At 52.1% G+C, this 13,441-nt stretch overlaps 1 protein-coding gene across 1 annotated transcript in view; it reads right to left on the reverse strand.

The window, feature by feature from the left end:
- Nucleotides 1–3,140: 3,140 nt before the first annotated feature.
- ZNF236 (zinc finger protein 236) overlaps nucleotides 3,141–13,441 on the reverse strand; it is a 107,502-nt gene continuing 97,201 nt past the window's right edge. The window contains exons 28-31 of the mRNA XM_040632431.1: nucleotides 11,846–12,037; nucleotides 10,679–10,808; nucleotides 8,263–8,439; nucleotides 3,141–7,618 (exon numbers count right to left, since the gene is read on the reverse strand). Of these exons, the coding sequence (XP_040488365.1) occupies nucleotides 7,494–7,618; nucleotides 8,263–8,439; nucleotides 10,679–10,808; nucleotides 11,846–12,037 (624 nt within the window). The 3' untranslated portion in view covers nucleotides 3,141–7,493. The remainder of the gene's footprint in view (nucleotides 7,619–8,262; nucleotides 8,440–10,678; nucleotides 10,809–11,845; nucleotides 12,038–13,441) is intronic.

Raw genomic sequence — 13,441 nt, forward strand, 5'->3', positions numbered from 1 at the left:
GCTAAGACGACGAATGCCACGGCCACGTAGCTGGGCACGGAGCACCCTAGTCCCCACAGGGACACTGCTTCTGTACCTTGGCAAGCAGACGGCAGAGAGAGGGGCACGTCGAGGCTACTGCGAGGGCAGCAGACGAAGCAGGGGCCCCAGAATGCTCATTAGTGAACGTGGCTGTTGTAACAGGCAGCTCTTCCCTTTCCCCCCCCAGGAGGGCAGGGGTGGCCAGGGGCGGGCAGGGGCGGGCAGGCCGGCCTGTGAGGAGGGCAGGCGTCAGTGCAGCGAAGCAGATGTAGGGTGGGGCTGGAGCGCGGGGGACGCGGAGGGCTGGAAAGCGCCCACCGTGCTGGGTGGTGCTGGAGCCCGGGGAGGGGCCGCGATCAGCAGGTGGCAGCGCGCCCTCCCCCGCGCATCCCCGCTCTGTCCTTTCCCAGCGGCAGCCGCAGGCCTCCTNTCTTGGATTCTAGACGCTGCTCTCCACAGAAGGGAACCAGGGCTCCTTGGAAAACGGCTGGTTCCCGGGCAGAGACACAGCAAGAGCGCGATCTGCTGTGTCCGCTGGGAGATGGCGCTCCAGGAACAAAGTGGCCACGACAGAAGGGCTCAGGAGCTGCCCGGAGGGGCCTCGACTGGTCAAATCTGGGCATACTGGGGCATCAAGGTAGATCCTTACACACCGCAGCCCATGAAGTAGGACAGGAACCCCCAAGGCCGCACCAGCATGAACACAGGATCTGAGAACGAGGACAGGAAGCTCTTCCTCGAACGGGAGCGCAGGCAGTTAGTGTAGAAATAGCGCGACTGGCACTCACCACCAGGCCGGGGCTGGGGAAGGCGCCGGGGGCGGGCCACGCTTCACGGTCCCGCACAAACGTCTACTGCCCTGAGGGGAAATGATTGAGGAAAGCCGACATCGGCACCACCGACGGGACAATCGCACACGACTGTCACCTTCGTTAAGAAGAAACAAGAACACAGCATCATGTCTGCGATGTTCTGACCAAAGCTGCACCGTGAAGAAACCCTGGAGGAAAAATTGGGGGACCATCTGCTGCACGACTGGCCCGTGGTTTTCAGGAACGTCACAGCAATGCGTGCCACGGCCGCAAGAGCAGGGTACCGCTTCCACCCTGGATGGCGTCCGTGCATCTGAGGACGTTACTGGCCACACTGGGCAGCGCCCGAACGGGGTCTCTGGCGGGGGGTCATAAAGCCTTCCGCGTGCTCTCCCTGCGACGTTTATGTCAACTGGAAGCCGCTTCAAAAATACAGGGTTACACGGAAAGGATAAGGACTTTGGGTTATTAAACTTGAGGAAGATGATTCAAAAAGAATCAGGAAAGGTGCAGAGTGGAGAGTCTTGGCACAGACGGCCAGCTGTCGTCCACTGTACCCAGAACTGCGGAGAAACTGGCTGACATCACACCAAGATGTTAATTAGAGGAATTCCTTCCCACACAGCTTGGTTACCAGGGTAACCACGGATTACTTTGCTCTGATACTAAAGCAGAGGCGTAGGAGCGCCTCTGCGATTGATCGGGAATAATGGAATCGGGGAGACGGCTATTTGTCGCCAGAGTGTGAAGCGGCGAGTGCGGTGGCCCACGTTTTCCATTTTTCACTTCGTCCTTAGGGACTTTGAGGCTTTCAAGGTACAGCACAGCATGAAATCTCCCAGCGATAGGCACGGACGGTGCGCAGTGAGTCAGCATGGACACCGGTGATCAAAACCCCCACGTGCGCGGTAAGCTGAGCCAGGGGCGTCGCAAGGCCTCCAGAGAACGGACGACCTTGCCGGCCACCGCGAAGCCTGCGCGCTTCTCCCCGACCCGCCAGCTCCCAAGAAGCCCATTTCCTGGGCCGCAGCAGAGGGTTCCCAGGTCAGAGACAGAGGGGATTACGCGTCACCGCAGTGGGGTAGTCCCAGACCTGAGTCCCACAGGCGACCGCAGGCGGGCCAGGCGATGCCCAAGGCACAGGGGTTGTGTTGCGGGGAGGAACTAGAACTCAGGGAAGGCAGCGAACTGACCTCGCCTCGGAGGGAGACACGCCGTGATCACACTGGTCTGTCACGAGGCATCCGCGCCCAGGAAGATGCTCGGCCTCCCGACGCGTGTCCTGTACAAACAGCCTGGAAGAAGAGATCCAGATCAAGGGCAGACACGAGACACGTACAGGGGCATGGGACGACAAGCGGAAGGAAGGGACTTAATCAACTCATTTTATAGGCAAGGGGACGGGCCCGGAGAAGTTCACTGAGTGGCCCGATGACAGCCAGCCGTCAGCGCCAGGGCTGGGGTGACCGGAAGTCCCCAGTCACCCCACCCCTCCGCTTTGCTGGCGCGCAGGATGCCTTGCAAACTCACGCCTTTGCGTTTATATAGGAATCCTCTCTACATCGTCCGGGAGCCAAGCATGCCAGCAACACTCACCTGCAGAAGCACTACTGTAGAGAGCTGAGGCAATCCTCTGCAAGGAACAGTTTCTCCATAATGGGATCATTCTGTTTGAAACCCCCTCCCCCACCCACCGTATTTTAGAAGTTAGTAGAGAACATTCCTCCTACAAACAAGCAACAGACACAGTGAAACGATTTACCATTCCATCTGAGCAAAGTGCAGGAAAAAGAAAAACCCAAATCAGTTTAGGTATTTCCGTCCAAAAATGTATGGAGTCCCTGCTTCTGTGCTACGGGAGTAAGGTGGACAAAGGACAAAAGATACCCTTCATTTGTTCTTTCAACAGGGTAATGACTCCGTAAGTTTCACACACTGGAAGTCTGGAAATACATCTCTAAGGAGGATCTGATGCTGTAACGTAAACTGACTGCACTGGCATTTCTGGGCAAGTCCAGTCTCCCACACGTCTCCCGAACGGACACACTGATCCTGGGATCGAGTTCCATTTCATTACCAGTCACTCTCAACTACCTCACAAGGAAGAGGAAATGGACAACTACCCTCAAGAATAGAAAACAAGACGTTCTCACACCCTTCAAACCCCACGGATCTCAGTTCATTACAAATTCACCATCGCTGTGTTGGGTTAACCTCACTGTAAATGTCGCCTACAGAAAACATCCATCTTTAAACAGTTGTAACTCACCCCAAACCCAAATAAGTAAATATACAGGAGTTTTAAAATAATGCAAAAACTATTTTTATTATTCTTCAAGCCAGCACAGTGGCTCTTGGCATAACTATCCGTTTCTAATACAAAATTGGATTAAAGAAATATCATCCAATGTATAAATAGACCATGAAACAATTTTTAAGATAAAAAAAGAATTCTTCTGAAAAAAAAAAAGAACTGATTTTAAAAGTTCTCTTTAGTGGTGAATCGAGAACGAATCCCTATGTCACTGCAGAATTTGTCAAATGGTTTACAAATCTTGATTTAATACAAAAGTCTTCATGCCGTAATCATTACACGTAAAAAAGATTAAACAGCAAAATCTTTTATGATCACTGCCTATTGTTCCTGCCACTTAATCTTTATTTTAGTGCTTTAAATACTTTACTCATCATCCATCTGAGAAACTACCGGAGCGCCTGTCTATGAGGGGGGCCGGTTCACACTGGGTCAGCGGGACAAAGAGGACACTCGGCTTGTGAACCTTACGGAGGCAAAGAGAACGTCTTACTGGAGAGACACAGGGCTTCAAACGTTACAAAAACTCTGCATGCCCACACTTTTTAATCAGTGAAGGTGCAACTAGGTTTTAAAATGCTAATTTTCATTAGAATAAGGTAAAGATAGAGAGGCCCCAGATGAGAATGTAAGCACTTTTGAAATTCTATTCTAAAAAGCCAAAACACCGACTTTGCGTGAATAGAGACTAAGTGGCAAAAAGAGAAGAAATCTAGACGACTACAAAGTGCCGGTTACATGCTTTCACCTTGGCCTCACTTTACATGGTAGACTTGAGAAAAAGACAGATTAGCAATGGTCGACGCTTGGATTAATTTGTTTGGTGGGGGGGCACAATATTGACTTTGAAATAAACCTCTGGGGAAAAAAAACAAGCAAAAAGCAGGCAGGAGAGGTCTCTAAAAATAATACCCAGGAAGCAGTCCTATATATCTTACATATTTTCTTAAAACAATGTTACTTCCATAAATCTGAGTGATCACTTAATGTTAAAATGTGTATCTTCATGAGTTACACCTATTTCCCAGCAAAGAGGAAAATCCGCAGGAAGAACAGAGATCTACTTACACTTTAAACAAATCCTGTACCTGTCCTGACACATGCATTTCTTGCACATAAATGCTGCAGGAGAGTTTAGACGAGAGCGGAGAACACTAGGCATAGTCGTGAGGCTCAAATTCACATTCCCCCACGAGCAGCAGCGGGCAGGGGAGCGCGGATGCCCCGTGAACTGCTGCGCTTGGACGGAAGAGAAACTCGACAGAACAGCGGGAATCCCTCACTGGGCAGAGGTGCCTGGTCCGTCAGCACCACGTGGTCAGAGGGCCTCACGCTGTGAGGGACGCCTCTGCTCCTCGAAGGGTCTCCCCCGTGCACCCCGTGAAGGATCGGTGGAGGCCCAGGAGCGCTCAGGGCAGGGGCATTTCAGGTTACGTTTTTGTTCATCTGTCGCCGTTCTGGGAAAACAGGAGCGCTTCTGCGTTCCCCAGTGGGCCGGCTCCTACGCGTCCCAGCCCCCGGCTACCTCAACAGCACCGGAGCTCTCCCGGGACTCTAGTGTGTGTGCAAAGGCGGCTCATTCCCTCAGCGCACGGGACGGCTTCACGGGCAGCTCACCACAAAACTGGGTCAAAGACAGTCGTGAACTTCCGCGGTACTCAGACGCCCAGGGTATCGCTCACTAGGGCCCATCACGCGGGCGACTGAACACAGGACTGACGCTTGTAGCTCATACAGACGGCGTGCCTGTCCGTGACCCGTATCCTGACTTTGTAAGTTCGAAGCTCCTGAGACAGACCTTGCAGGGTTAGTTTCTATGTCTGGACTTCACGGAGGCAAGGAAAACACCATTAAAGTTCTGCTCTGTTATAAAATGATCTGAACTTGAAATTAATTCATGTGCCGAACTATCATATAGTAAATATTTCAAAAGAAAAAAAAAATTAATCACACTTCCTAACTTCATTTTTTATTTATTGTTATTCCAAAGCAGATATGCTATGATGAGATATTTCTAAAAATACAGTTATCTATTCTCAAAACCCTGGTTATGCAGGAGGCTAGAAATCTCGTCAGAAGACATTTATCAGCCAGTAAAATATAAAGATCAACCTGTACTCCACCAAAGGTTCAAGTGAAATTATGCCTTTACAAAACCTTATATTTTCAAGGAATGTTTTGCAAAGAAGCAGCTTTTATAATTAGGAAGGAAATAAAAATAATATATTAATGTCTTGTGTTTGCCTGCCAATAGTTAATAAATTGAGAAAACTCACAAAATGAATCATTGACAGATCTTTTTTCCTTTTTCTTTGATGAAAATAGAAGTAGGCTTTAGATTCACCTGGTAAGGCCTAAGCAGGCAACGGTCACCAATACAGTCCACTGAGCTATGCTTTCTGTACAATTAGGAATTAAATAAACCCCTTTCAGAGACTTGTCCTGAGAGATGACATTTAATGCTACAACCAAAATAAATAACCTAGCAAGAACACAATTTTTTAAATTCCAATAATTTCAACTTTGGAGATATCTGTTCACCAAAATTAATCAACATTTCTAAAATATTTTAATACAAAATTATAAAAGAAAAGTGCATTAAAAGCAGAATCTTTAAAACTCTGGCACAATTACAATTCTTCGGAATATATGGACTACAGCCAGCTACACTGACATTCAAGGAAAACCTCAGGATATATAATAAGTCCAGTATCACAAGAATAAGTCAAATAAGGCTTTTTTTTTTCCTTAAAAAAATATACAATACACAAAGCAGTTTGAAAAAAAAAGTAATATTATTTAACAGTTTTCTGACTTAAATATTTTCACATAACCAAAGTTTTTATATCATCATCAATATTATTTATGTACATACGCCAAAAAGTCAACAACAACAATAAATCAAAAGATGCCCTTTGAAAAAATAACAGTGAAAATGTCTCTTTCTTCAGGAATCTGAAATGAGCTTCTCTCTTAATATACAAAGTCCATACAATATTTATAATAAAACTGCTCTCTTCTGAAACCAGGGAGGCCGTGAAACAAAATAAAGGCAATTATTTTTCAGGAAAAAAACAAAAGCAAAACAACCCCACCTGTATGTTACAATGGAAAAGATACCCATTTATTACTACAAGGACTACAATACTGATCTGAAGTGCTCGTGGGGAGGTCAGAACTCGGATGCGCTCTCTCTGTAATCGGGACGAGTGCTTCTATTTACAAAATATACTGTTCAGCCACACAGAGGCCCATATACCTGTCTATGTACACGTGTATTTATATATAGAACATATAAATAATTCTGAAGGAGAGATTCACATGAAGTAAAGAACTTTCCGTCTTTGGAATGCTGTAGGACCAACGCACACTCTGCCCCGGCTCGGGGGGGGGATTTGGTTTGGGACGTGTTCAATGTGGCACCATTGATGACAGTAAAGAGCTCCCTGAAATAAACGACACACCTGCCTATGCGTGAAGAGAGGAACGCGGGCTCGGACGGGGCGTCATCTCTAACCTACGAACACGCTGCTTCGTGACGGGGGGCGGGGCCGCGGCTCCTGTGCTCCGAGGACACAGTTCTGCTCTCGCCTGCTTGCGATGTATGGCTTGTGCTTTCTGCGATCATCTAACCCGGGGACCTGAAGGTGGACTTACAAAAAAGCAAGTGCGGCCCCGCCCCCATCCTGCGAGGACACTTTCATCCTCATTTGTGCCCCCCCGCCCCGTTTATGCCCCGATGCTGCATTCTTGTAGCTAATGGTTCGAGAATCATAATGCAGAGAGAACGGTCCAGCCATCTCTCCAGGTATTCTAGTAACTTACGGTAGACTAACAAGAGTCGATTTCTAATTTCAAAATGCACAGAGAAAGAAAATGGAAAACACTTCCCTGTGTGTTCTAATATTTTTCTGAACATCATGCACCAATTTTATGTTTGTTTTATAAGCTATGCTTCTTATAACAGAAAGCATGAAGAAAAATCTATCTTACTTTTTCCATGTTAACTTTCGTCTTTGCTAATACAAAGAGGTCACACTACGATGATAGTAAGATCCAGTTAACGTCTTTGTAACCAGACGCACTGGCCGCCGAGGAGAAGGCAGAACTGCCTAGTGTATACCTGAGTTCAATGATTTGTAGACAAACGACAACGACGCGTGTGCACTGCTCCCAGGTGTTTCCTATCAGTCTCTGAAGACAATGATTCTGGAGATAATTTTATAGCCAACAAACTAGCATAGTAACATCTTTAACATTGGAAGTTTCAGAACAGGAATTCCAAGGGCTCCGTTCCTCACCACATTTAACTTCAGAAACGGCCTTCGAGGTGGGGACGGGCCGCGTCAGAACACATTGGCCAGGGCCTGCCACTCGCTCGCGGACTCCTGCACCACCTCCTCCAGGTGGAGCGTCCGGCTCAGCTCCTCAGGGCCGTGCTCCTGCTGGATGACGGGCTCCTGCAGATTGCCTGCGCACAGACGGACAGAGTCTCAGACACTCAGCAGCACGGGGACTCACGTTGAAATAAAGACAATTTAAATCGAGACAAGAAATTTCTAAATTGATTTGCATTCCACCCCAAAGAAAAGGAATCACTTGAGCTGCAGGTGTACTAACTAGGTCGGTGGCAACCCCCACTTTCCGAACGTGAATAAACACAGCCCTTGTTCCGCACGCTCCCACCGCAAGGGTCACATCAGCGTGAGGTCGGCAGTAGCCGCTGACTGGGAATGACAGCAACACGAGAACGTGCCTTCCTAACAGAAAGAACAGAGCGCTAGAGCGGAGGTGAGCGCAGGGGCGGGCGCACGGCGGCCCGTCCCGTCTCACAGACCGCACTGCCCTGGACGACCCCGGCCTCAGACGCCGACACACGCGGGCTCCCCCACAGCACAGCCAGCGGCCCTGCCCTCCTCGTGCAGACGCGGCAGGGCCCGGAGGAGCCGGAGGGAGACGTGGCCCAGCGCCCCGGCCCGCCCCCTCCACCAGCCTCCGCGGTGGAGTCGGGCCCGAGCGGACAGCCGCGCTCCGAGGGCCCGGATGCACCCGGATCCGGCCTCTGCCCTCTGCCCCTCAGCGAAGCCCGCGGAGGGGCCGCCTGGTGCGTCTCACCCGTGTAGCTGTGCGCGCGTTTCATGTGCAGCTTCATGTTGCTCTTCTGGGTGAAGCCCATGATGCAGTAGTCGCACTTGTAGGGCCGCTCGCCCGTGTGCTTCTTCATGTGCACCTGCAGGGCGCTCTTCTGGTTGAAGGCTTTCTCACACAGAGTGCAGTGGAACGGCCGCTCTCCTGGAGGACACAGTGTCGTGTCAGCGTCTCTGGCGGGACCGCACTAGACGAAAAGCGCTGAAGAAGGGACGGGAGTTTCCCAGCCCTCCCACCCCAGACTGCTAACTCACAGGTTCCTAGCAACACTGCCCCGCCTGAGGCACGGACTAAAACTTGAATCAAAAGCTACTCAAACTCCTAGAAGCATCCAGAAATAAAAACAGAGCACATATGGTTTAAACAGTGTTCTGAAGACAATTTGGGCAGTAAAGCAAAATGACACTAAGTATATAAGAATGTCAAATGCACTTAATTAAAAGGATAATTTATCCAATATTTTTTTAAATGTCATTGTAATTGCTTTGAGGTTAATACAGAGGGATGAAACATGGAAGGAAGTGGGCACGTTGACTCCTGCCGGAAGCCAGGCTAGGCCAGCATCACCCAACTCCTGGCCCCGCTGCGCCCTCTGGGGCCCGCTGTCCCTACCGCTCGCTGTCCCTCACTCTTCCCCACACACTCGTCCACTGCCAGGCCCCCTGGGGCACAAGCCCTCCCCCTGGGCCTACGAGGTTCTTTCCCATCGACTGGGCACGGCTGCCTCGTGGTCAGGCGTCACCCCCATTCCCTGCGTGGCCTCCCTGGACCACGTGTCAGCATGAAGCCTCACATGGTTGCTCCAGGAGCACCTGCTCTGCATCTTCCCCGGTGTCACCCTCTGTCACTCCCAGTCTGTCCCTCCCACCCAGTGCCAAGACACAGGAGGGCTTACCACTGCCCCCCACGCCAGCCAGAGCCCTAAAGCGGCCGAAGGATGAGGAAGTCACTGAGGTGGTTCCACCACGAGTCGGGTGACGGGCTGAGTCACAGGGAGATTACCCTGGTGGGCCCACGTGCACCCCTTCAAAGCAGAGGCTTCTATGGCCAGAGGCAGAAGGGGAGCTGCAGGGACCAGAGGCTGCACAGGGGCCGTTGCTGTCTGAGGGCAGCATGCACACTGGGGGGGGGGGGTGTACCCAACCAGCAGAAGCAGGGCCCACAGCAATATGCCCTCAGCAGGTTCTCCCAACCCTGGGAAGCACCTCGCGCATGCTAACAGGCAAACGGTGGTCTCTATTTCTTAAAACCATGTTTTCGAGTAAGTACATTAGAAGTACAGCATCATCGTCTTTCATGCAAAAGCTGTTTGCCAAACACCTGGGCGGTGCTGGGTCTGTGCTGACAAGCAGGGACGTCACTGACCACGCCAGGGCCCGAGAGCTGGGGAAGGACGCTGATGGGGAGCACCTGCTGGCAATACAAGGAGGCCCGTGGGCCAGCCAGGGGGACTGGGGGGCAGAGAGGCCTCCTGGGGAGGGGTGTCCAAGCTGACACCTGCAGGCAAATCAGAGATGGCCAGGCCAAGGGAGACAGGGGCTGGGCAGGCAGGACTAGCAGAGAGGACGCTCAGGGAGCAGAGGCGGGACTCCAGATGGCGAGGTGAGTGTGGGACCCCGAGGCTTCCCACGACCGGGTGCCGCAGGACGAGGGTGTGCAGCCGTGGGTGGGACGGCTCAGAGGACAGCAGGGTCCCACCCAGAGGTGCTCGGAGAACTAGAGGGTCCCGTCTGCCAGACTCCCAGGGTTTCCGTGTGGCTCTGTGCGAACGCGGGGCTGCCCACCAGACCAGGAGGCAGGTCCAGCAGTCGGACCCCAGAGGACAGGCCGCAGCAGACAGGGCCCTGGGATGGTGGTGTTTCCGCATGAGCCGCAGTGAGCCTCGCGGGGCAGCAGAGGCAGGGGCTCAAGTGAGTTGTCAGGAGATGGGCCAAGAGGCAGAGAGATGGGAATTTGTGTCTTGGTGTTCTTGGTTTTTCCTCTGAGACAACAGACCTGAGCAACCTGACCTGAGTTTAGGTGGTGACAGGAAGGCAGCAAAGAACAGTCTGAAGATGTCCGAGGAGGAGAGAGGGTGGCGTCCCCCCAGAGTAGGAGGAGCTGGAGCCCGGAGGTGGGGGTGGGGGGATCCCGATGAAGGCAAGGTCCCCGGAGGCCATGGCACCCCCTTATGGTTCTACTTCCCATGGTCACCAAGGAAACCGCAAAATCTTTTACTTGAAAAGTTAGCATGATACATTGATGAAAAATGAGGGAAAAAAACGAATATGTGGACCTAGCTTTATAAATAACACATTATGCTGTAGATGAGTATTTACACATTGAGTCTCATTTTCTCGCCAGCTTCCAGAACCCTGACCCGGAAGCACGCAGCTCACGTTACCTGTGTGGATACGGCTGTGCCGCTCCAGCTGGCTGGGCTTGGCGAACGCCTTTTCACAGGTGTCACATTTAAACACTCTGGGCTTCTGAGAGCTCAACGAAGGGCCGGCTTGATGAGTCTGCATGTGCTCCTGTTACACACACAGAAAGGAAGAAAGACTGAGATCGTGGCGGGACTCACAGACCTGCAACAGGAAACACGACCGCGGGACCACATGAGCAGCAAGGACGACCCGAGCCCCATCAGGGATGAGCGTCCCCGGGGATTCAGCGGGGTTGGAGGGTGGCCCCCGGACACCCCCGGGTACCAGCTGTGCAGGTGCGCGGGGCCCCTGCCCTCCCTTGGCACCACGGACCTCGACGGTTTTTAGGAACACTGGTCAGCTGTTTGGGGGGATGGGCCTCGACTGAGAACTGTCTGAAGCATTTCTCAAGACTAGACGGGCGCTACGGGGTGGGTGAGGGAGATCAAGTGGGGTTGCCAGAAAACACAGCAGAGAAAGCACCTAGGCACACGAATGCCTGAGGGTCTGGAGGGCGGACATCCAGGTTACTGTGCGGCAGGAAGGCTGGGATCCATGACGGGCTAACAAGCCATCAGATGAGGCCACTTCTGGTAACGAGGAGCGCTGGCCGGGTACACGCCCCCCACCACGGCCTGTGCCCTGACCCCGGCCCTGGAACGCCCTTCCCAGAGCCCTCCCTCCCCCTCCCACGTACTGTGTGCATGTCTCAGAGTTTACCCAGCGCCTCTCCCAGCACGCGGACCCCATTCTCAAGGTGGGTACAGAGCAGGCTGCCGAGGGGTCCCCGGTCCCCTGAAGAAAGCCGTGCCAAGTGCGGGCCCCCAGGGAGAGGGGAGTTCCTGCTTCCCCACAGCCCGGCCAGTAGGTGCTGGCGGGTGTTTTACTATTGGCCACTCTGGTTGGTGAGAAATGGTATCTTAATGTCATTTTAAGTCCCAATAGACACGGAATCGGAACTGCACGCAAACATGTAACCCAGCAGATCTGTTCCAACTAAAATCCCACTGACTTTTTGCTCCAAAAAATGGGAAAGTGTGTTACTCTTTCCTTTCTGCGAGCGAGATTCATGACTTCTACTGACTCACAGACACCACCAGGTAGCCCTCCCTCGCGGGGACCGGGGCCGGAGCAGCGGAGCGTACCTTGAGGTGCGTGGCGCGCTTGAAGGCCTTCCTGCACACGGGACACACGTGGATGCGCTCCCGGCCGTGCACCTCCTTGCTGTGCTGCAGGAGCATGGCGGCCGATGCGCAGGTGCGGCCGCACTCCAGGCACTGGTGTGCCCGGCCCTCCTTCTCGGGCTGCCCGCCCTGCGCCACGGAGACGTCCGCCACCTGCAACGGGCGAAACCTGACTTTCCTCAGGGGCTGAGGTTTGCAAAGGGATGGACGACAAGATGACAGATGAACGCTGACGCGGTGTACCCAGCCTCCCCTGCGCGCTGTCACCCCGGGAAAGGCAGCGGGTCAGACCGGCCTGCTCTTGCAGTCCCAGCAGAGCTCAGCGACCAGAACGGTGCTCCGTGCATGTCGCCTTCCAGGGCAAACTGTCCTGGCTGCTCCCTCCCTGTGTCCTCCTCTGGTAACCGATATCGGGGTGCTGAGTACAGGGGCACGCACTAATAGCATGGAGCTGTTAGTGGGGCAGTGTTAGGTTACGCAGGTATAAAGGGTACTGCCCCCAAATGCTACTGCTTTCTCGGCAAACTGAGGGCCAGTAATCCTGAGCAGAAGGTGTGTTAGCTCTTGACTGGATTACAGCATTTCCCGAAACTTTGAATCACAACCAATTAGGTTTTCAAATCATTGTAATGGGATGCCATCAACACCCCAAAAACAAACAGAGCAGGGGTTTATTACTTAGCTTTTATAAATAAGCTTAGTGTTGCAGATAAAAACTTGTATATGACAACTTAGTGAAAGAAAATTATAAGTAATTTTAACAAAAATTGATGGGATTTGTCAACATTTTTATTCTAGTTTATCAAGTACTTTTCATACCTTTCTAATATACAGAAATGGATAAAATTTAAAGAAAAATAGTTAACAGAAGATTTCTACAAGGTGCTCTAAGATCATTCATCTATACTATGATAAAAAAAGAACAGAATGAGAAAAGGGATAAAACAAACAAAAGAGATCAGGAGCGCACAGATGACGCAGTCTTGTCACCCGCCACCACGGAGCTTTGTCGGGTGACGTTCCTGTCAGGTGTACGTGTGTCTGCATGTGAGGCCTGTATGTGTGTGAAGCAAAGAAACCACAGAAACATGGTGACGTGTTCAGGTCAGTGCATAAAATCTATTTCTTGCGAGTCAAAGAAAAGTCTGAAGCCGTGGGAATCGAGGAGACTTGGGCAGCTCCAGAGCTTCAGACGCGCACACAGGACGAAAGCCGGCCAGGCGCACGGGCTCAGAGAAGCCGGGAGCCAGCGGTGCCGCGAACGTTCTACGCGGGCGCCCGCGGGTGTCCCCAGGAGCTACACTGACGGAAGGCCACGACGAGCCAGAGCGCTGCGCCCATGTCCACCAGCGCGCTCCGAGTCCTGGGGGCCCTTCCTGTGCGTCCCGGAGCTGCCGCGGGGCCACGGAGACCCCGAGACACAAACTCGCCTCCAGTTGGAGGAGCGGGGGTTGGGGAAAGTCCCCGTGCTGACCCTGTCTGATTTCTTTATAAAGAAGGAGTCCTCGTCCCATTGAAAAACCAGTGATTATTGTCCTGAAACTCATTTGCTCAAAC

This window comes from Ursus maritimus, unplaced genomic scaffold, assembly GCF_017311325.1.
Source record: "Ursus maritimus isolate PB19 unplaced genomic scaffold, ASM1731132v1 scaffold_18, whole genome shotgun sequence".
NCBI classification, from domain to species: Eukaryota; Metazoa; Chordata; class Mammalia; order Carnivora; family Ursidae; genus Ursus; species Ursus maritimus.